This window comes from Paroedura picta, chromosome 4 (genome assembly GCF_049243985.1).
Source record: "Paroedura picta isolate Pp20150507F chromosome 4, Ppicta_v3.0, whole genome shotgun sequence".
Lineage (NCBI taxonomy): Eukaryota > Metazoa > Chordata > Lepidosauria > Squamata > Gekkonidae > Paroedura > Paroedura picta.
Window position 1 is genome coordinate 117183467 of NC_135372.1, and position 24792 is coordinate 117208258.

The window sequence follows — 24792 nt, forward strand, 5'->3', positions numbered from 1 at the left end:
TCAGCAGGGCCAAAGGGGCAGACTGCTCTTGCTGGCTCAGCTTGGGGCTGGCTTCTTGTACAGCCTGATTTAGACCATGCTGCTGGAGAAGCCAGCCCCAGAAGCTTTTGTGCTGCAGGGGACAATCTGCTAGGCATGGCACAACAGATCCTGGGGTCAGCTTCTCTTGCAGCATAGCTGAAATGTGCCATTCACCCAGGTCCACATACCATGGGGAGAGACCTCCCCCGCAGCATGCTGACACTGGGGCCACCTTCTCCTGCTGTACAGTTTAAACTGCTGCAAGAGAAGCAATCCCAGCCAGGATCTGCAAGTGGTGGGGAGAGACCAGCCTGCTTGATGAAGAGCCACAGGGCAGCTTCTTCAGCACAGTCTGAAATGCACTGCAGGAGAAGCCACCCCTGCCCCTGGTTCTTTAAGCCAGTATTTTTCTTTTTCGGTTTATTGTAATTGAAAAAAATTGATATTTCTGAAAAATCCCAGATCTGAATATCATACAGCATTGACATCTGGGATTTTTTTTCAGAAATACAGAATTATTTTCAGGTCTAATACATCTGAACTGAAATATACTGGTTAAAAAAATTGCAGACCCCTAAGCTCCACTTACAATTGGAGCCAGAAACCACTACCTGGATAAATGCAATTTTGGCAAATACATTGAGTGGGTACAGGCATTAAAGGTATCATAAGAATCATGTTTATTTTAGTTTTATTTAGGCCCCCAATTGAGTAATTTAGTTTTCTATTCACTGGCAGTCCTCATTGAAGATATAAATTGCTGTCATTTATGCATCTTTAAATTATTGTTGTTTTAGTTACTTTGTAAACCATCTTGAATTCTGCAAGGTAAAAAGGTAGCTAATAGAGGTTTTAAAGTAATTAATTAATTAAAAAGTGTATTACTGTATTCATTTATATTATTATTATTTGAGTTTGTTTTTTCTGTACCCCACCTTTGTGTTGAGAAGAACACAAGGTGACTGACAACTGTGAAACTCCGTATATTTATAATATAATACAGATATACAATAACAAACTAATAACTAAACAGTACCAGCTTTCAGGTTTGTATGTTCTAGAGGCAGACAGCTGGGAGTGGGGTTGAGCAAGTGGAAGAGCTTAGCCTAGATGGCAGGGTCTCCGCAGCAAAAGCAGCCTGTCAGGGGCAGGAATGTTCCCTTGCAAACACAGCACTAGGTGATATGTGGTTTAAGGGGAACAGGGAGGACAGAGAGGAAAAAAACAGGGCCCGAAAATGACTTCGACAAAACGAAGGGGAGAAATATTGAAAAAAGTCTCTTTTGAGTGTGAATAAGGGATTTCAAACAGCGCAGTAGTCAAAAGAGAACTGAGTAGGAAGATGTTCATCCCTCCTCCCTGGACAAAGGCCCCAAAGGGTTTTATCCTCCTATGGGGAGGGAGACCGAAACCAAAATTAGTAACCAGGGGTCTAGAATTTCCCATGTGCCATCTTAGAACCCCACAAGTCTCACTACAGATTGCAAAGGAAGAGGGCAAAGAAATGTCATTAACACCCAGCACTGGGTTTTGCCAAGAGTTTCATGCTCACTTTCTTCTCTGGTGTCTCTGCCAACTGCCAGCCATTAGCTTTTAGGTGGTACAACTCATCAAATTTCATGCTGATGTCTTCGATGGACAATTGTAAGAGATCCCAAAAACCAGCAAGGTCCTGTGCTGTGGGCCTGGGATTGGAATTAGGGTTCTGCAAAGAAGGAAATGCAAAAGAGAAACATTAAGTGTCTTAGTTGCTATTACATGTAGCTATTGCGATTTAGAATGACGTTGCAAAACAACAATTGCAAAATATTTTGAATTCACATTGAAGAGGCGAACGTCAGTTTTGGCCACTGACGTGCGTATTCTTGATTCTACGACAGCTCCTTGGGAGCAACAACTTAACCCTGCCAGAAAGATTTTGGCACTCTGTAGCTTCGGCATTCCAGCAATCGGCATACACAATTCAGAAGAGTCTGGTTAAGGGAGCACGGCATCCCTTTATTATGGAGGTTGTCAGAATTGACATCATGAATATATTTTATTCCAAGAGTCAGAAAACCTTTATTAGCATAAAAAGAAGGCAGACCTTCAAATTGCGATTAAATTGGTTTACTCAAGTGGCACAGTCACATGGGTCCTTCGGGACTGGCTTCTTACTATAAACACACTAACTATTCTGCAAGACCAAAAAAGGGCTTTCACGTTTTGCTCTCCCAGTGGAGAACAGTTAAAGAGGGATAAAGAAAAACGACAAGTACATTTGAGCCCAGTAGGAAGCATGCTGGCGAAAAATACTGTTCTCAAATGGTTGACAGAGAACTTGGTCGTTCTCTCACTTGGCACTTGCTGAAAAAAAATAAAGAATTGAGTAGGTTTTCAAATTAATTGTGATGCTTTAACTTTTCTGTGTACAGTGAGGCTTCCTAAGCAATTGGAAAGGAAGAGGTTCCTTTCTTCCTTGCAACGCTGTTTTTATAAAATGTCCTCCCTGGACAATGTATTTCATACATGGTTGTACAAACCTGTGATGAAAGGAATGTATGAAGTGGCATAGAAATAATCTTTGTTCTCAAAAAACCACTCACGTGGCATTCTACCAAGCCTAGATATACTAAGACAGTTCTGTACAGAGCTTTCTGGGGGCCAGATGTGCTCATACCACACACCAAATCGTCAACCCTGACCAAATCTTCTCCCTTCTCTCTGGTATGCTTCCACAGCCGATAATGCATGAAATCCTGAACTGTACAGAGAAGTGATGCAACACAGGAAAGCAATGCAGGCAAGGAATACACTGTGCCATCCCTTATTTGGGGAATGGAAGGAGAAAGCAGCAATAGGAGGGGGAGGGGGATCACATCTCATTGTGAAGCAGTCTTCATAGGTCTCCCCTTTTGTCTGTTCAGAAGTATCCTCTTGCATCTGCATTCAGATACAGTTTTGAAAACTAATATAGGAAAACAGGCTGCAATTCAACATCTACTGGACTAACTATAATGCTTTACATTGCAACATGTACCATGCAATGTAATGTGGGACAGTCACTTTGCCCCTACTGACAGCTGTTTAAATTGCACTGGAACAATATGAAGACTATAAAAGAGAAGTAATTGGATCTGAAATTAAAGTGTAAACAGTAACAGAGGAAGATATATGTATTAATATAAACCAAATTTCCTAATTTGGGAAACAAAATATAGCAATAGCCATATAACAAATAACTATAGAAATAGTCTCCATCCTGTACCAGATGTTTTATTATGAAGAAGTTTGCTGACTAAAGTTAATTAAGAAAAGTTCATAAGAGTACGGCTGGAGGGGGCAGATCTAGTGAAAGTATAGTAACAGTGCGATCTTTGGCCAACATGTTACGCTTATAATAAAACTGGAGTGGCCAAAGTGCTTTCAATATATTGGACAGTAAACCTTAGGCCATTTCCGCATGAGGAAAATATTCCTGGACCGCCTTCACATGTTGGCGCCATATAAGTTGATTTCTATTAAAAACGCGCCCATGCTGTGGCATTACCACATAGCAATGTGGAAATGCCTTTATTTATTTTTATTAATTTCGGGGCGGGGGGGGGGTTCCATCCAGGAGAGAACTGCTGTGCTGTAATTGGTGGCTTGCTGTGATTGAGAAGCCAAGGAGCAGAGGGATAAGTTCGCCCTGTTTTCCCTTGCAGCTTCATCAGGAGGCAAAAAGCCATGACGGGGCAGAGGGAAAATGTGAGAGGGGTGTCCCCACGACGAGGGCTGCAAACGTGAGATTTACCATCCCATGTTTATAAGCAGGAAGCCACTCGCGGAAATTGTCTTAGAATCACCCACAAAATAGTTCAGTATTATCCCATTATGTAGGATGGAGCAGAGGCGGGGGTGGGGGGGGGGAAGAGTATGAATCATGCCTTTCTTGGGACAAAACTATTGATCAACTTACATTTGGCCTCTGGTACTGAGTCACATTATGCCAACATACCTCTTGGTATTCAAGAGACCAGCAGGGGAGATGAGTGCTGTTCTCATGCCTGGGCAAAAGCCAAGCAAGTGGTCAAGCGTGCCAATCTACGCTCTGCAGAGATTAGAATGCTTTCAGGGGGTATGGATACTCACCAAGTTTTGGTCACAGAGGCCACGGAATTGCTGGAATTTCTGGGACATTAATAACTGTGCACTGCCCACTGCACTGAGGACTTTACCTAAGACTGAAAAATAAAACATACATTTAAGGAGTCAAGCAAGACAGAAGGATGTTAACTGAACCAACAAGGAGATTTGAGGTATTTTTGTCCTTCACACACATTTATTCCCTCTCCCTTTTTGTACCAAGTAACAAAAGTGTTTTTCTGTCAAAGCCATTAAGGACAAGTCATTAAAAATGACATACGGCCCTTTTGTCTGTGCATGTTTGTTAGCCCTTCTTCTTCTGCCAAGAGCCACAGCCAGCACACAACAGTCACCATCGGGAATGGCAGGCAGCCACATGACTGCAGGATCCTTTGTTTGCAACAGAGTGTTAATGAAGTCTAACGGAGACTTTTGGAAGATTCATTTTTATATCCTCCCAGAGCCAGCCCCCTCCCCACCCCATACTGGCAACATCAATATTTCAGAGGTCTGAGCACAACTTGCTCTCACTATGGAGATGGGACCTATGGTTTCTCATTCACTGCCCTCTCCCCAAGGACAATCACTAACTTTACAAAGTGTATATACAATGGGAAATTATTTCTTTTTCTTTTAAAATGAGGAAGCTATTTTTTTACGTGTACAAGCAAGGGCAATGCACATGCTAAGAAACATGAAGAAAGCTTGGGTCCAAATTGCTTATGTTTTCCCAATTCCTTTTAAAGGTATCAGAAGAACACTCTGACACCTGGCTGAGACAGGATGAAGTACAATAATAACAATCCTAATATTTTATTTGTACTCTGCCCTTTCTTGGTCGGCTCAGGGAGGCTGACAGCAACTTAAAAACAATCATATTCATAAGCAGCGAAACATTTTGATGTTAAAAGACTGCTTTCTCCTGATACGTATACTGTCATAGCAGAATGTACTGTACCCACATTAGAATACAGGTGTGTGAGTGGAGGGGGGGATGTTTTTTTTTTAAAGATTCCATGTCCAACTTCCTAGCAAAAGAGAATGTAAGTGTGCCAGAGACAAAGGTCTAGCCCAGATCTTTGTATAGTGCACTAACCTTCCACTTACAAAAGCATTTATGTACTTGGAGAATAATCCCCCTGATGCTGCCTGCAGTGAAAACCGCCCATTCCCTTACCTCTGCACTGCACCCTGTGTGAGCCAGGCCATATTTAGGCTTCAGCATATGAAAAATAGGGGGTGTGGCTAGGAGTGACTCTGAGGAAAACTAAAGACCATAACAATCCAGAAAACTGTGGAGTGGGGCACGCATCTGGGGAAGCAGTTTTTGTTGTTGCTGAATCTGTGGGTTGCCATTAAACCTATAGTTCTCAAAACAACCCCCCCCCCGACACACACACACACACACACACACAAGCAGGGGTTCAAGGTTTCTACTCCATCTCTGTGTAAGACTAGGTCACACAATGGAAAATACAGCTCACTTTCCTAGTCCTCACGATTTTTTGTTGAATCCTCAGATGAAGACCCATGAGGTCCCTTCCAACTCTATGATTCTAAGACTTACAGCTCACCACTGCTGAGCTAGTTGTTAATACTAACCTTCTTCAGAGAGATTGTTCTCTTTGGTCTCTTGGTCCATCTGACGACACCATCCTTCTAATCTTTCCGTCTCCGCTTGCAGTAGTTTCTGAAACCAGTACCCGTCCCTTCGGCAAGCTCCTGGCTGGGTTGGTTCTGATGGAGTGTTGGTGGAAGTCTCAAGCCAAGGGTCCGGAGGAGGAAGAGAGGAAGGTTCTAGGGCTGGATCATTGCTGTCTCCATAGGAGAGGTTTCTCTGGATCTGGGAGGGCATAGCTGTTTGCCTCGTACTGGCATCAAGGCTGTTGGAATTGTTGCACGGCGGGCAATCAGCAAGGCTTCTCTCAGATGATTTACAGCTAGAGTTATTCGGTTCTTGTGTGTCAGAATCTGTGTCCTGCTTGGTGGACATGCTGCGGGAGCGGCTGTTGCTGCAAAGAGAAGAGGGGGCAAGGGAGGATTCAGAAGAGGCAGCCCGCGTGGAGAGCTGGGTTTGTGCCACAGCAAACAGAGACGACAATACGCATTTGTGTTCCTCGTGTCTGCAGCTGGACTGCATTTCCATGCCCCCCCCCCCCGCGGCACACAGACACACACACACCACACATGCAGACAGACAAAATTATAAGGTTGCCTGCTTACTGCAATAGGCCATCCAAACAAAGACTGGCACGCATCTATAATTACATCGCCAGCTCTCCTTTCTGGCTTCCAGTGATTTGTTTACATTAAGTCAACGTGTTTTGTTTTGTGTTTTTTTGTAAGGAGCACATGCTGTCGAAAGTTCTGCAATCCCCACTGTTCAGCAGTAATATGGGTGGGCGGGTTGGACAAGAAATGGGGCAGCTAAGCTATCAATAGGACACTGCAGCTTAAAGGTTAAAAAGAAGAAGAGAGCCTGGTTCTTCCACTTACCGCCACTCGTCCTCTACCTGTACCCCGATGGACTGGAATTTGGTGGCTGGTGGAGGGGGCTCCTCTTTTGCCACAGGCTGAAGGCAGTCAACCTTATTAACAAAAAAAAAAAAAAGATACAAACAAAAAACAAAAACACAAAAACTTGCTGCTAGAATTCACATTAGAAGGAAAGAGGCAAGCATGCACACAAACACACGCACGCGCACACACACACAGTGATCATGCAGACACCACACACCAAAAGGCAGCAAAAATTTCTCTGTTTCATTAAGGGCCTGAACAAGGAAATTACTAGATTACTAGCATTTCTTCAGTACTGTGATGTCGTTGTAATTACAGTGACCTGGTTGACATTTTCTTATCCAGAGATTTTAAGGGTAACTTTGTGGACTTAGCGCAATAACTAAAGCTTATATATATTTTTAAGTGGCTATGCTGAAATTTTTGATTTAATGAGGGACCCTATGGAAAAGAGTATTTGTCTGTATGTGTGTTTGGGGACTTGGATTTAGAAGTGAGAGGGGAACACATTTATTCGCCTTAGCATACAATACTTCACAAGTACAGGGCAAAATTTGCCATAAGCAAAATGCACATTCTATCCCCCCCCTCCCATCTCATATTATTTGGAGTATTTTTAGTGGGTGGACTATGGTATAAAGCTAGGGTTTTAATGTCCAATATTGTAAAGTCGCTTTTAAATTGTTGGTTATTTTAAAGATAATATATTGTTACCCAAGTCTTTGGAACGGGCAGCCAAAACAAATGTACCAACAGAAGGAATATAGCCTAAATATCATGTAGAGTAGAATCAATATGTATGTTAGCTGTCAGTGACACCTTGCTCTTAGTGGCACTACAGATGGCAGCTCTATACTCTGGGCAAAGGTACCATGGGTGCTTCAAAAGTTCCCAGCAAACTCAGATCAAGGCAGCCTGGTACATCCTGGCCCAGCATCTCATAGGCAGGTTGAGAGCCTTCCCGTTTCAAACATGCTACCATATTTTCCCTTTGGCTCTGAAAACCAGCTAGAAATTCCCTTTAATGTTCCACTGATACAAGACAAGGGCCATTATATCCTTGCTCCTGGGATTCGATGTATGGAGGAAACAGAGAGAATGCCATTGTGTTGCTGCAGAGGAAACGTGGCCTTAAAACAAAACAAAACAAAACAACCCCGCAAACTTCCCCTCCGGCTTCTCCCTGGCTGGCACTAGCATCTCTGTTGGCACCTCTGCAGTGGCCAGAGTGAAGAAGGGAAAGTGTCATAGCACTCAAGTTTTAACTTTTAGAGCAGGGATAGTCAACCTGTGGTCCTCCAGATGTCCATGGACTACAATTTGCCAGCATTTGCTGGCAGGGGCTCATGGGAATTGTAGTCCATGGACATCTGGAGGACCACAGGTTGACTACCCGTTTTAGAGCATCAGCTCCTGCTCATAGCAATTGCATACAGACTTATACATAGGCACTTCTTTTCTTAAAAGAAGTATAATCCTATTTGTTCTCAACAGGACAGGATACCAATTCCAATGAGAAGGCGACTAACTATTAACTCTTTGTAAAGTTGGACAGCAGAGAGAAGAGCTCAAATATCTTTTAAAAAATGTTTCCAAGTCAACCATTTTATCCAACTTCCTCAACTGGGAACTGAGCCTGTAATTCCCAATTATTTTTTTGTCATTTAACTCCCATTAGGTGGGCATAAATGTACAGGAACTGAAAAGTAGGTGTTCTGATAGAAAACCAATCCAAATGTATGCATTATGACCCTTGGAAGGAAAAAAAAATCACATAACATTTGAGCTAGAAAGTTCCTCCCCCCCCCCCCCCCGGGAAAAATAATGAAAAAGAGCAGTTCTGCTATCGGCAGTGACTCAGATCTGGGATTTCTGAAGTGAGTTATAGAACACTGAGCTGCTCTTAGTTCACAGCTATCTTGGATTCCTTGCCCTACTCTCTCTGTTTCAAAGTTTTGCTTCAATATTAACAGACAAGATGCCCTTAGCTGCATATATTGCTTATCTATTAGCCAAGGACACAGGCATGTAAAAAGGAACATGGGGAGTAGACATCACTGAACATAATGTCAGGCAGGAAGATAATCCTGAGATAACCAAGTCAGGGCAGCTTGCCCCCTAATCAGAGATATGCCAGATGGCAGGGAGAAAGACTCTCTTCAATGACTCCCTAGAAGGAAGAACAATTCCTTATCTTGAAGGATCTGGGCCAATGAGGAACAAGGGATGGAAAGCTGAAACTGGGGGTATATGATCTGCCACAGGCCAACAGAGAGGTAGGTAGGTAGAAGAAGAGTTGTTTTTTTACACTCTGGGTTTCACTACCTAAAGAAGTCTCAAAGCAGCTTACAGTTGCCTTTCCTTCTTCACAACAGATGCCCGTGAGGTAGGTGGGGCTGAGAGAACTGTGACTGACCCAAGGCCACTCAGCTGGCTTTTTGTGGACGAGGTTCTCCAGATCAGAATCCACCACTCTTAACCACTATGCAACTCTGGTCCTCTGCCAATCTCTACATCTCTCCAAGCTAGCCACGGCATAGGCAAGATTTCTATGTTCTGTGTTGGGAGTCGGCACGAATGAAATCCTCCAACAGAACTTCAGGGGCATGAGTAGATTCTTGGGGGAAGGTGCCTTCTGGTCATGGCAGAAAGCTGTCCTGAGTGACTTCTCTGTTGTTTGTTGTAGTACTGCCCTTAAGTAATCCATTCACATTGATTTCAATCAATCTTGTTAGTCTCCCAGAGTGAGTAGGTTCTCTGTCCGTAATGCCAAAGAAGGGAATAAAGTCCTTTTGAGAGCCCCCAAGAACTGATCACACTTGCAGGGCTGGCACTTAACACTACACTGGGGTGATCCGTACTAAAGGGTTTCCTCAAGCCCATGTTTAATGCTGCCCCCTCAAATCCCACTCTCTTTTCCATTTGAAAAGAAGACAAATAGCGGCAAAAGAATGGATGAAGACTAGATAAAAGAATGGACTAGACTAGAGCTCCTTAGATCTAGGGGTTTTAAGCCTCCACCGTTGTAGATTGTTATGAGGACCAGGAAAAGATATCCTGTTACTTCTCTCCTCCATATTTAACTTCCTATTCCTATGTAGTCTTTGCCTTGATAGCTCATTTGACTAAAACCAATTTCTCACTCTGCAGCAAAAACAGCTGACTTTTTTAGCAAGCATGCCCAAAGCGGTCCCGCTTTGGCATGCAGTACAGCAGCTGCATCCAACCTTTCCAGACACAAGCCTACCTCTAGCTTCCTTCCATAATGTGGGATAAATCTGGGGCTTTATTTGTATTCTATTTTTTTAAATATGCATCCCCCCTTGTTCTCTTTCTTGCCTTTCAGACATATAAACAGCAGTGTGTTTTGAAGTTGCAGTTTTTTGGGGGGGATGAATGGGGGTGAATACATTTTAGTGCAAAATTTGCAGTACCCTCACCACAGGAACAATTCCAACAACAACTGAGCTAATACAGGGCCAGTATACATGTGCAATGCAGGCACACTTTACTTTCCCTCCTTTTACCTAACCTTCCATCTCTCTCTAAAAGAAAAAAATAAGCTCTGTGGTGCCACCTGTGGAGTTCAGACTCCTTAGCCAAATACAGTGCACTGCAGTGCACATACATCTCCACTGTGTCTTGAGGCAGTGTTGGCAGCAGTCTACTGAGACAGTAGAGCAGGGGTGGGCAAACTATGGCCCTCCAGATATCCATGGACTACAATTCCCATGAGCTTTTGCTGGCAGGGGATCATGGGAATTGTAGCCCATGTACATTTTGAGGGCCACAGTTTGCCCACCCCTGCAGTAGAAGAAAGCCGAGCAGTTGTGCAAGACCTGAACAGAGCATGATCATGCACAAGCCCCCCCCCGCCTGGGAATGCTAAAAAATCTCTTCTGCTTAAAAGCACTTTCAGTCTTTCTGCCGCTTTTCCTGTGACCCACCACTACCCATGCAGATGACCACCGGTTTCATAATTCAACTACACCTGGGTGTGGAAAGTCCAGTTAAACTATGTTAAGTAGAACAAGCTCTCACAAATCTTCCCCTAGGAACTTCTCCCTGAGTGCCCTGGGAGTTTTATGAGCTTCTCCCGAGGTGCACTACACAGATTAAAATGTTCAAGCAGCTGAACAAGTACGCACATGTTAAAGTGACTATATTAAGGACGTTTTGTACTGTTGATGAGAAGAAACAATTCCATACTTGTATTCCTATAGATGACAACTTCCTTTTGGGGATATTCTCCGCCTTCGGCTCGTCGTTGGTCAGCGTTCCTTTGTCGCTTTTCAAGGCTGCATTTTTCTCCGGTAATTCAGGAGGCTCTCTGGCTGGAATCACGATGCTGCCTCTGGTCACACTGGGTGGTCTGGTACTATCTAAGCTGTCTGAAGAATTGCTCAATCCCGACTGGCTGTTGACCTCACTCTTGTGGTCCTGGTTGTCTAGGTAGTTGTCCTGAGCCGATTCGGTGCTGCTCTGCACCGTGACAGAGATGAACGGCTTGGAGGTGGTCCGTGGTGGGACTGGTGGCGGAGTCTTTTTATAGCCCACTAGACATGCCGAACCTGTGAGAATGGTGGCGATGGAGAGGAAGAGAAAGCAGGAAAAAATTGAATGAGGAGAGAGAAAGAGCAGATTAGTAACTCTCTTCAGAGAAACTGGCAAGCACAGATGCAGAGCATATCACATTAGCCAGCAGGGTGCACGCAGCAGCGCAAACCAAAGCACATTAATAGCCAATGCTACCCAATTTCAAGAGGAACATCATGACAATGCAGACTGGAAGATAATGAGAAAGAGGAGGAAGGACCCTCTAGAAAATCTGTAAAGCAAGCCATAGTGAATAGAATTACAAAGGCTGTGTGCAACTCTACAATTCTGATTTATTTCCAAGGTGTTTAAACCCAACAGTTGACAAATTTCAGTATCTTGACCAAACTGGTACTGCTCCCTAGAAAAAGAAAGATGCTATAAGAGGACACTTATGAGTCAACAGCTATGTTTGGCTTGGTTGAGATGGGATTTCTTTGCAAAGTAGGACCCCCACTGGTCAGTAAGGTAAACAGTAAATCATTCTGGAGGTAAGATTGTGGAGAGTTATGCATGTCCCCTGACCCAGGAATGAAAAACAGGGTTTGTACTATATTCAACTGCAATTAAATAACAAGTTCACAAAATTAATAGTTTGTACTACATTGAGCCTCTTGTGGTGCAGAGGGGTAAGGCAGCCGTCTGAAAGCTTTGCCCATGAGGCTGGGAGTTCAATCCCAGCAGTCGGCTCAAGGTTGACTCAGCCTTCCATCCTTTCGAGGTCGATAAAATGAGTACCCAGCTTGCTGGGGGGTAAATGGTAATGACTGGGGAAGGCACTAGCAAACCACCCTGTTTTGAGTCTGCCATGAAAACGCTGGAGGGCATCACCCCAAGGGTCAGACATGACTCGGTGCTTGCACAGGGGATACCTTTACCTTTACTACATTGTACTATATTCAACTGCTACTAAATAATAAGTTCACAAAATTAATACAGGGTTATCTGAAATTGTGTCCATCACGGATGCGCCCATATTCCGATTTCACATGGAACTGGATTTAAGCTAATGTGAAAGAAGCTTCAACATTAATCAGCAAGAGGAGTAAATGGAGCAGAAAAATGGCAGGGCCTGGCTTCCTCTAGTGGCCATTCTAGAATGTCAGGGGTATCCATGCAAGTTCCCATGACTTTCGTAATTCTGGTCAAGTGCCAATTATCCACTTTTTGATTTGAAGTGACTTATTGCTTTTAATGTTTTATAGCCCTGAATGTGTATGTTTCAACTGTCATTATTTATTTCATTTGCACCCCACCTCTCTCTCCAATAGGGATCCAAAGCAGCATATACTGATCTTTTCCCAATTTTATCCTCACATTAACTCTGATGGTAAGTTAGGCTGAGAGTGGGTTATCAAGCAAGCTTCTATGGCATAGAAGAGATCTGAACCTGGGTTTCCTAGATCCTAGAAAAACACTCTACCATGGCGATCCCCAACCTGTGGGCCGCGGACCACATGTGGTCCGTCGACTAATTGGAGGTGGGCCGCGAAGTACGCCTCCCCCCCTTCCTTTTACAACACACTTCAGGTGTCATTGTCTCCCATCACTCCCAGATGGGACTATCTCGTTGCAGAGAAACAAGCTCAGGGTTCCCATTGATTTGTCATTGTCATGAGTTAAAATTTCAATGAAAATAACATGTTCCTTATGTTCATTGTTGTTGCGTGTCTGTATCTTATTTTGAAGGGACGTTTAAACATTACCATAGCGATCAGAGAGCGTTAGGGCAGTGGTTGAGAGTAGAGGAGTAAACTACCCCCCCCCACCGGGCCTCAGTAAAATTGTCAAGCATTGAGTGGTCCCCAGTGATAAAAAGGTTGGGGATCACTGCTCTACCATATCATAGCTTCTATTATTATCTTATTTGTCATCATTTCAATTTTATCTTCCGATCCAAGAACAGTGGCCTATCTTCAGCTATGTAGCCAGCAATTTGCTGAACACTTATCACAGTAACCCCAATTAAATAATTATTAAACAAGGCACGTACTGCTGTTAATATGGGTGACTTCTCCGTTTCCCTTCAGCCAACAGAATAACACAATGAAAGTCGGGTGCTCAGAACTCCTGAGCATTGTTTTACTTTTGTAAGCAACTGCCATGTGGCGACACGATCCCAGTCGTGACCATCTGTAGCATTCTCTCAATCCGAAACAAACCTAGAGATCTGCAGTTTGCGACAGTGGGGCAAAGATAAAGGGCTATCACAGAACATTACAGAATGTCTATTTAAAGTCTGATACTGGTGGTATTGACTGAAGAATCCAAACAACTGCATGCTTACAGCCTCCTCAACTGCCACAGAGACCTCTGAAGCCCAGACAAAAGCTCTTCCTGCTTTTGATCTCTGGTCACCCTACAACCATCTCAGACCTCACTGCAAAGGTTCATTTGCTTTTGATCAGGTGCGGAGAGGTTTGCCTCAGCCTGAAATGAACAGGATATACGAAGGGTGCTTGCACTCGAAAGCTCATGCCTTGAATAAATCTTTGTTGGTCTTAAAGGTGCTACTGGACTCTTATTTTACTAGAGTTTACCCCTTGTATAAGAGCCTCTTGTGGCGCAGAGTGGTAAGGCAGCAGAAATGCTGTCTGAAGCTGTCTGCCCATGAGGTTGGGAGTTCGATCCCAGCAGCTGGCTCAAGGTTGACTCAGCCTTCCATCCTTCCAAGGTCGGTAAAATGAGTACCCAGCTTGCTGGGGGGTAAACGGTAATGACTGGGGAAGGCACTGGCAAACCACGCCGTATTGAGTCTGCCATGAAAACGCTAGAGGGCGTCACCCCAAGGGTCAGACATGACTCGGTGCTTGCACAGGGGATACCTTTACCCCTTGTATAGCTGAGTAAGGATCAATTTCGCAGAGAGCTGAAAGGACAGGGAACTACTGTAGCAAAGGCTGTGAGGTATCACTTCAAAGCATTCGAATTAAGGAATTCTAGTGTTACAAAGTCTTCCTCTCAGTTACAGAATGGGCACACCACTGCACATATCTTCTATCAATGTGTAAAACGCATATTGATGAGTCCCCCATTTTTCTTTTATGTTCCACATGCATTGCCAATACTGAACACAAAAGGCATAAGACAAAACCGCCAAGGTTGTTTGAGCCTCACATATGAAACTGCCTATATCAGGGGTAGTCAAACTGTGGCCCTCCAGATGTCCATGGACTACAATTCCCATCAGCCCCTGCCATGGACATCTGGAGAGCCGCTGTTTGACTACCCCTGGTCTATATGAACAGAGCATCATGAGTCTATATTAGGGAGATGTACTCCAATTTTGGAGTACACACAAACATAATTAGGTTAAGACGTAAAAAAAAATGTTTCCATGGCAACAGCTTCAATAATATTCATCGTTCACAATATGGAAAGGGGATGCCCAGCTTGCTAAATTCAGTCAGGGAGAAATATCAGTTCTATTTTAAGGTAACTCTACCTGCTCTGTTCAGAAAACTCCCTGTCTGCCTAAAACTGGGTTGCCTGGGCTTCCAGCTACATACCATCACCTCTACCCAAAGAGGATCAATTACAGAAGTGCTTTGGTATCTTTACAGATGTCTATTCTAGCAGAAATTTATAACCCGCAACAAAGCTTTTGCTTCCAGTTGGTGCCTGAGGAACACAACCATTACCCAAAGCAGATAAATGAGATACGGAATTGGGAAGGCTTGACTTTATATGGGTAAAACTGCTAAAGCTGCTTAAAAAAAATGATTTTGCAACATCAAAGAAGGAATAGTAATCAGTATGTAGCCCTAGACATGTCTAATTTCCAGTTAGACATGAAAGCAGCTACAGAGAATGTGATGACAACCACAGTGTAACTATCAAAATTCTGAGAGACGGGAAGAAAAGTAGGACGATATGAGAATTAGCATTTCTATTTTAATCTCATCTTCCCTTCGATTTGGGGACAATGAAATGGGAAGGAGGATTCTACAACAATTCAAAGCAGCAGCTGTTACGATGAACAATAATACAAGGCAAAGTCAGAAATCTTGTTGTTTTGCCAATTTTTATATATAAATGATAGAGCACGGTTAAATTTCTACTTTAAGCCTAGCAGCATAAATAAATACAGAACAAATCAATTTAAAAAACAAAACACGCTGAATAGTTGTGAGTCCAGATGAACAAGTGGCTTACACATGAAAGCTTATATCTCAAATAAAATATAATATCTCATATTTTAAATATAATTTTTCACATAATTACAGCCAGCACCTGCCTTTTACTTTTAAAAAAAGGGGAGGGGCAGAACAAATGCACTAGTATGTATCCTGAGCTCAGTGTCAATTTCTGTGCAATCATTTGATAGGTTAAGTCACTTCCAAATATCAGAAAAATAACCTCCATAATAATCCTGCTCAAATGCAGAATTCTGATTCAAATGGAAATACGTGCATCTTACTCTGGTATTAAAAGCTTACTGGAAAAAAAGAAAAGAAAACAAGCAAGCCTTTAAACCCCCTTAATAATGTAATTAAAATACCACATCACTTTATTCTTAATTAGCAGAAATATAATGCAGTTCTGTGCAGCTATTCCCCTCCAAGAACACTGATTTTCTATTGGAGAAACTCGGCACTGCTAATTCCTAAGAGCTGCTTATGATTAAGATATAAGAGTCATACTACTCAAAATTGCTCTAGCCATTTCCATAATAGCCCGCAGCATCAAGTTCCTTTTTAAAAAAGTAACAAGTTCCACATTTATTAGAGAGCAATCTAAACTTCTTTGAGAAATACTCGATCAGCTTCATCATGTGAATAAATAACAGGGCCTAATGAGGACTCAGCTGGTGGAGAGGTGTCAGACTTGGACCCTCAGATTTAAATCCTGAATCTGACATAGAAGCTTGCTGGATAATGCTCTCTCAGCCTATCCTACCACACAGGAGCCTCCAACAAACCTATTTGCAAGTCTGATTTTCTGGACACAGCCCACAACTGCAGCACAACATCTGATGGTCTTTTGAGGACACTTAAGCTTCGTTTAGAGCCTCTTGTGGCACAGAGTGGTAAGGCAGCCGTCTGAAAGCTCTGCCCATGAGGCTGGGAGTTCAATCCCAGCAGCCGGCTCAAGGTTGACTCAGCCTTCCATCCTTCCGAGGTCGGTGAAATGAGTACCCAGCTTGCTGGGGGGTAAACGGTAATGACTGGGGAAGGGAATGGTAAACCACCCCGTATTGAGTCTGCCAAGAAAACGCCAGAGGGCGTCACCCCAAGGGTCAGACATGACTCAGTGCTTGCACAGGGGATACCTTTACCTTTACTTTTAAGCTTTGTTTATTTATAATGAGTCTGGTATCAGAATTAAGGTACTTCCACAGCCGAAGTTTGTTGTAAGGGGTTAGTCTGTTTTCTGAATATAAGCATTATTGCATTAAAAGAAATATCAAAGGACAAGGTAGATATTTATTTTGGTATGGTCATAATCCAAAACAACAACATTACTAAGGATTTGGCAAAACCAAGTATAGAGTTTTCCCTCTATCTAGCTGTGCATGACTGGGGAAGGCACTGGCAAACCACCCCGTATTGAGTCTGCCAAGAAAACGCTGGAGGGCGTCACCCCAAGGGTCAGACATGACTCGGTGCTTGCACAGGGGATACCTTTACCTTTACCTTTTAGCTGTGCAGATTCAAGTGGGTAGCCCGGTTGGTCTGAAGCAGCAGAACAACTTTAGAGTCCAGTGGCACCCTTTACGTTTTTTGTTGTTGTTTTAATCCTTGTTGGTCCAGAAGTTGCCACTGGGCTCTAATTCTATCTAGCTGTGCATTGCATTCCTATCCTGTCCTTCATCAAAGGGAGGTCAAGGTGACATACAAGGCTTTCCGCCCCCCATTTTATCCTGATAGTCACCTTGGGAGGTAGGCTAGGCATACAGGTTACAACTGATTCAACTGATCACTCAGTTAGTTTCATGGCAGAGTTGGGATTTGGGAAGGCAGTTGAAAGTAGGAGCTGTGAGCACATCCCCGCTGACTGGGGCACAGTGGCCCTCTGGAGTTTAAAGAGCCCACATCTTCAGATTCAGAGTACCTTTATTGGCATAAAATTGCAAAGCATAAAACGAACATTTCAAACAGTTCCAGATGTAAAATCTATCGTAAAAGATTTTCATTTAAAATTGCCAGTAAAAAACTTTGCTACTTTTATAATAATTGCTGAGTCCCACATCTTCAAAGGGAGGAAGACCTGGGGCCATTCCACACGACTTTAATATAGCACTAGTCTTACATTTTGTTTTCGCCACTAAAACTGCATTACGCATGACGTCGTGAGCAATCTGCAACACTCCTGCAACACTAGCGCCAAAATCGCTTAGTTGTAGCGATTTTTGGGGAATCAGGAAAAGTGGATTCACCCTCAGAAAATCGCTACACTCTTGCCAACAACCTGCAACACTTGCGAAAAAGTTCTCAATGTAGTGGTTGCAACAAACGCTACTGGATTGCACTACAAATGAAGGTATGCGGAACGCTGAGATTCCACTATTTAAAATAGCGTTTCCGCTTTGTGAAAGCAATTGGCAACATGGGTCCTTGTGCAGAATGGCCCCTGGATTCCAAAGTCCAGACTGACCATTCACTGAAAATAATAGCTTAGATGGGTGCACTAACATACAGTATCAGCTAAAAATTCTGCCTGAACACACACACACACACACACAACTTAAGTTTTTAAAAAGAAAAACTCTCCGGTGGGATAACAGTGTAAGGGGAGAGGGATGATGGTGGTTGAAAATGACCACTCGAGCCAGAAATGAATCTATGTTTTTGTAATGCAAACAGTGTTTACTGATACTAGACCACACAACTGTCCACAAGACTGAACCATAACAGACAACAAAGCTGCAGCATTATGCAAACATTGGTCTGCATCCCTAAAAACTTCCAGTTTATCTGCCAAACAGACCACACCCTTGTCTCCTCAGCGCCAGCAGCACAGGGAACGAACATATGGTAACAAGAAAAGACACAAAGAACCTCTTTGCAAGCAAAAAGAGGGATAATTTCATAGAACAAAAAGACTCCCTTTAATCTGAGCAAATAGGAAAAACAAAAACAAATGGCCCACAGAGATGGAGACATTCATGGACACAATAATCTGCTCTACCGGGAGCCTGATGTTAAACAGCGACTGTGATGAGAATTCAAGGAACCATCAGTGGTTCACCTACAAAAGAAAAAGTCACAATGCTCCTTGAAGGGTGGGGGGAAAGGCCACGGTGCAGCTGAAATAGCTATCAAAGGTCTAGGCGCATGCCATCAAGGCTGGAAAGAACAACCCATACACTCTATGTCAGGGGTAGTCAAACTGCGGCCCTCCAGATGTCCATGGACTAAAATTCCCAGGAGCCCCCTGCCAGCATTCGCTGGCAGGGGGCTCCTGGGAATTGTAGTCCATGGACATCTGGAGGGCCGCAGTTTGACTACCCCTGCTCTATGTGTAGATGACACATCTCTTCTGCTTGCTATAATAATGTAAAAATGTGGCAGACATTATCACCCCTCTCTCCATGGTAGACAGAACAGCATTCACAAACAAAGAAGCATAGACAAAAAGGCCTTGCACAAGAAGACCAGTAAGGGAGTCTTTTTCCTATGTGGGAAGACTTTTTCAAGCATATGAGAATTAGGAATGGTGGAGGTCTGGAAGTAGATTCAGGTGGGGAGCAAATTTAAGAGTCCAGTGGCACCTTTAAGATCAACATAGTTTTATTCAAGGTATGAGTGTGCACACATCCTTCCTCGGATACAATGTTCTGAGGAATTGGATACAATGTATTTGAGGAAGTGTGCATTCACACAATAACATTTTGTTGGCCTTAAAGGGGCCACTGGACTAAATTTGTCCTAGAGTGACTTAGCACCCGTTTCATTCTTAAACACTAGTCCTTTCCCATTGTGTTGCTATTCAGACAATTCTTTAGAGGCTGAACATTTCTCCCAGTTTCAGAGCGGGAGACGGGAAGGAGACATTCTAGTGCTAAAGAATGTTTTGAAGCAAGATTCCTTCATTTTTTGGTCCGAAACGGAGCCAGTGTTTAACCCATTAAGTCCCTTCTATCCACTGAAATACCCTGAACACTTTGTAGGAGGAGCAATAATCCAATAAGCAAGACACAGTGTATCTATATGCAAAATTCAACTGGGCAGGAAACAAGGAACTCAGAATTTGATCATGTAGGCACTTGCTCATAACTCAACTGTTTTCTGACATTATATTCCAGAAAAGAGCACACAAAACCATTGTATTTTCTGGAGTGATTTATTTCTGCTCCAGGAAGAACTGTAAATTTTGGTGTGTTTTCTAAAATCAAGAGACATGATTTAGTATACAAACCAGCTCCAGCTATTGAAAGCATCTCCCAAGCATAATGAAGTCTAGCTGTATCTTAAAAGTAAAGGACACTAAAACCAAGAATATCTTTATAGTTCCATTTCCTCTTGCATTAGAGTGTTAAGAGTCACACGTTTCGGAGAGAGAAACTGCTCACTTGAAGCCAAAGTCGGAAATGTTTTAATCGTAAACACATGGCCATGGAGATTCTTTCTGAAGCAGGCCTTGCACCCCAGCTGCAACAAGCTCCACATCTGCACGATGCCAGCTGCAGCTGAAAGTCTGACACTGAGCTGAGAACGGCTGACTGACATTAAGAGAAGGCGAGCAAATGTTTCCGCTGCCTCAGTCAATTTAAGGGACTCAGTTAAGTAGGAAATTGGACTGAAAGGTCATTTCCTCATTGGTGGCATTCCTGAGGTTTATTGTGTGCAGACTTTTTTTTTCATTCCAAGGCTCTAGAGCAGGGGTAGTCAAACTGCGGCCCTCCAGATGTCCATGGACTACAATTTCCATGAGCCCCTGCCAGCTGGCAGGGGCTCATGGGAATTGTAGTCTATGGACATCTGGAGGGCCGCAGTTTGACTACCCCTGCTCTAGACAGACTCCTCCCCCTTCTGGTATTAGATCTCCATTCTGACATATCAGTCACTGTTCCATTCAGAAATGATTCAAATGGGTAGCTGTGCTGGTCTGAAGTAGCACAATAAAATCAGAATCCAGTAGCACCTTTAAGAACAACAAGGATTTATTCAGGCAGTGAGCTTTCGAGTGCTTGGATTTAAAGGTGCTACTGGACTCTGATTTTATTGTACCATTCAGAACTGTAGAAGGAGCTTCAAAGAGGTTTTACTAACATTTAAAATTCCAAAATGAGATTTTATTTATTTATTTATTTTTACTAATATCCCATCAATGTTCTCAAAGCATCAATTCAGAATGGTTAAATAATATTGGGTGACTCACAAGTTTGGGTATGGTGTAGCTGCTGTAGCATACAAAGCAAAAATCCCTAAACACCCTCCCCCTTCATGTTAAACCTTAGAAGGTGCACATCCATTTTATAAAAAAAGACATACCTGGTGTCATAACATGCACCATATCCCTAGTTCTCACATTCCTGGGAAAATTCATGTAAAATGGGATTTCTGAAAAATTTAGACCACACTAACAAGGGAGCCTTCTTTTGTGACACACATCTCCTCTTCTGAAGCTACATTCCAGCAAGAATTTCAGAATCACAGAATCATAGAGTTGGAAGGGGCCATACAGGCCATCTAGTCCAACCCCCTGCTCAACGCAGGATCAGCCCAAAGCATCCAAGAAAAGTGTGTATCCAACCTTTGCTTGAAGACTGCCAGTGAGGGGTAGCTCACTACCTCCTTAGGCAGCCTATTCCACTGAAATATTTTTCTGATATCTAGCCTATATCGTACTTGTAGTTTAAACCCATTACTGCGTGTCCTCTCCTCTGCAGCCAACAGAAACAGCATCCTGCCCTACTCCAAGTGACAACCTTTCAAATACTTAAAGAGGGCGATCATGTCCTCTCTCAACCTCCTTTTCTACAGGCTGAATTTCATTCATTAGTTTTTCCAACAGATTTCCTTCTATCCACACTGCAGGGCACCTACACCAAAAGACTGTGCAGCACAGCACAACTCGCTAATTCTATCTATGTCAATATTTCAAACATAATTCTGCATCCTATGACGATCAATGGGTTGATGTGCCACAGGAGTTTGTACTTTTGTTTTGGTGCACGCAAATGCAGCCACCCAACTGGAATTTACATATACAAATACTGCTTTCCAAAGGAAATCTAAACAGAGACAGGCACGGTTCAGGAACAGAGAAGGGTGTGCCTCAAGCCCGGATACACAGAGAATTAAAAAAAAAAATCAGAATCATGTGCAACAGCAGCTGAGATCTGAAGCTCTAGCCCACCTCAACAGGGAACTTACCAAGTCAAATTCTAGGTCAAAAATGCAAGAAAATCACTGAAAGACCAGCTATAAATAGTTACACTGGTGTCTCCAAGGAGACCAACACCAACCTCACAATAATGCTCTAGTGACCAACATGTATTGTGCATGCTTTAAAGAATAGGGATGCTTGTCTCTCAGCCAGTCTGGTGTCCCCCTTTCACACACCCCTCATTTGCACATTTAATCTGTAACATGAAGCACCTTGAACACTGAAAATTCTACATCAGTCTTACAGTTTATATGAGAAGCTTATATGAGAAGTTTGTATGAGAACGAGGTTGGATATTTCAGAGCAAACTAGATCAACCCAAGAATAACTGTTGTATTTTATACGCAGTTGTCCACAACTGAGCTAAATCATGGCATCCACTGAATCACAGACATTTTGCTAAAGCACAAAAAACTATCAGGGATTTCCCTAACAGTTCAAGAAATCATAGTAACTGGTCCTCCCTAGGAGTAATTTGTTCCTCTTAATAAAACGGTAAGAGGGTGCTGGGAGGAGTTAGGACTCATCGCCTAACCACCAATCAGGGAGGCTGTCCCAGCTGTCCCATCCCTGATTGGCTGTCCATCCATCCAATGAACGGCCAATCAGGAGGGATGGATGAAGTGCCAGCCCCCAGTAAGATAGCAGGCAGCTGGGGCTGGGAAGGAGGGTGGAGGGAGGGAGCCCCCACCAGCGCTCCCATTGTCCTGAACAGCTCCAGCCACAGTCTTGCCAGGGCTGACCAGGGCAGCGCAGGGAGGAGCAAAATCCCCATCAGAGCTTCCTCCCCAACCCCAAAAATGCCCGTGGAAGCCTGTGGAGGCCTGGGTCAGCCTTTTGGGGGTGGCAGGGAGGGAACTGTCTCCCTGCCAGTGCTTCCTCCCCCACCCGATAATGTTCGCAGAGGCCTGGGTGAGTCTCTTGGGGGAAGTGGAGAAGGAACTGACTCCCTGCCAGCGCTTCCCCTCACCCTGAAAAGGCCCACTGAGGCCTGGGTGAGCCTTTTTGGGGGGATAGGGGGGGCACGTCCCCACCAGTGCTTCCCCCCTGCCCCCAAAAGGCCAACCAAGGCCTATGGAGGCCTCCACAAGGATTTTGTGGGCTGTGGGGGGGGGAGAGGCCTCAACTGGCTTGCCCAGGGCAGGGGAAGGGCTTAGCATCCATTGTAATGTTAGATACAATGGGCTTTGTTGCTAGTATAGTATAATTCCTAAAAATTATACTTAATAAAGTTATCAACCATTTTGAAGATTGACTGAAGAAAGAAAGAACTTTTGGCAATAGAGCATTTATTCCATGACACAGGCATAGTGCATCACATTTTACCTGTAAAAGGTGGATCCTATTTATGCCAACTGCTGATTCTGCATGGCAGAGTCAGGTCATGTAATTATCAGGGTGTTGGACTAGAGTCTGTAAGACCTATTTTCAAATCCCAGTCTGCCATGAAGCTTAGTTAATGACCTCTGGTTAGTCACTCTTTCCCAGCCTACCCCATCTTAAAGGCTGGTTGTGAGGATAAAACAGTGTGGGTCCTACATATGTCACTGTGAGGAAGAAGAAGAGTTGGTTCTTATCTGCCACTTTTCTTTATCTGGAGTCTCAAAGTGGTTTACAAGCACATTCCCTTTCCTCTCTCAGTGGCCACAGTCAGGGATGCTAGGCAGCCACAACTGTACTGCCAGCCTTCAAGCCTTGGTTTCTGTCAGTAAAAGGCAGTGGGAGTTATCCAGAGCTATTTTTGCTTCCCAGTCTACTCTGCTCCCCTTCCTACTAAGTGTGGAAAAGGGGCTATGGGGAAATTAATTTCCTATTTTGTTCAATTTTATTAGATGGATTAGTAAATAATTTATTAAAACAACTGCTTGCAGAATGTTACTTAAACTAGATTGACTCTTTACAACATTCATACAGCACATTTTGGGACAAATAATTGCTATCTAGGCAGCATGTATGAAAATTTAGGTTTTCAGAGAGCCAAGTAGACTACTCCCAGTTGTGCTTCTGAAGACAAAGAGGCCTTACGAAATAAAAAATGAAGATATTCAGAACTAGTAAAAAGGCTCATGAAAACATGTGATGTTTCTATCCCAAAGTTCTTTTCAACAGATGTATTGAAACAAGTTGCAAACCAATGAAGGAGAAATGTACCCCTTTGCAGCATGGGAATGCTCAAAAACAAAGTCTGGAAATATACTAGGAAAGAATGTATGAAGCGGGCTTAATAAAATAAGCATCTTACTGCATATTACAGAGATATATCTTCCTCTGTTTCACAGACTTCTCCTTGTATTCATTTCAGAAATAAAACACAGGGGAAAGTCACATAACAAAAAGATCAAATAACTTTCAGAAATGGTTGAAAAGACTATATATATATATATATATATATATAGCCAGTTGAGCCAGAAATCTGCAATCAAAGAAACATACACCCTGTGGAAAGAATTACTTATAGGGCTCGTGAAGATTTTTAACTACATGGGAGGGGGAAAAACCATTCCATGTGGCCTTTGCAATTCTTGTGGATTTGAGAGCTACAGAAAGCTGGCAAAACTATCTTTTCAACCCCTGGCTACAACTGTATGCTAATCCTCTGGCCGGCCAAATGGCTGGTACATTCCAAGAAATACAAACTGGGTTCCAGATGGCTGTTGCTTAGCAGCAGCCCACATACTTGGTTGCTTAGGGAACAGGTTCCTCACATTCTCACTAGACAGCTGCCCGCTGGAATGGTTACTCCTGTCTGGGAAGATTTCTCTCATGCTCTGCTACAAGCTGAGGCAGAGATTTCAGTCAGAGCATGTCTGTGAATAAAGATTACAGCAGCAAAAACAGATTAAAAAAGAAATAGGGATTGGAAACATGTTGCACAAGTTACTTGCCATGATTAATGGAAAGCAACAATATCGGGTTATTTCAAGGGTGGGAGCTTTCTTTAGGTAAGCAAGTCACAGCTTTCTGTGCAGAATGATCCTCGTTCATAACCACAGAGGGAACCCTGGCCTTGTCTCTCTACCTGCGGAGATTATGGCTGCTGCAAGCCTCAGGTCTGTAGAGTCTGCTCCTTTGGAAAGACCAAACTGTGATCTTTGCACTTACAAAGGATCAACTACCTATGGAAGCATCTAGGTACAACAAATGGTTCCTCAATCAAGATGCTACATGAAGCTGCTGGACTGGAATACTGAGCTTAAAAGAGAAGTTTATCCA

The 24792-nt window shown here is 43.3% G+C and overlaps 1 protein-coding gene across 8 annotated transcripts in view; it reads right to left on the bottom strand.

Moving 5' to 3' along the window:
• The window catches only part of DLGAP4 (DLG associated protein 4), a 360647-nt gene that overhangs the window by 5268 nt on the left and 330587 nt on the right, over window positions 1-24792 (bottom strand). For 7 of the 8 annotated variants that reach the window (XM_077335345.1, XM_077335344.1, XM_077335347.1 and 4 more), the window contains 5 exons: window positions 10858-11219; window positions 6625-6716; window positions 5731-6140; window positions 4135-4226; window positions 1574-1726 (listed from right to left, as the gene is read on the bottom strand). In XM_077335345.1, coding sequence (XP_077191460.1) covers window positions 1574-1726; window positions 4135-4226; window positions 5731-6140; window positions 6625-6716; window positions 10858-11219 — 1109 coding nt within the window. The remainder of the gene's footprint in view (window positions 1-1573; window positions 1727-4134; window positions 4227-5730; window positions 6141-6624; window positions 6717-10857; window positions 11220-24792) is intronic. The other variant, XM_077335351.1, reaches the window with a different exon arrangement.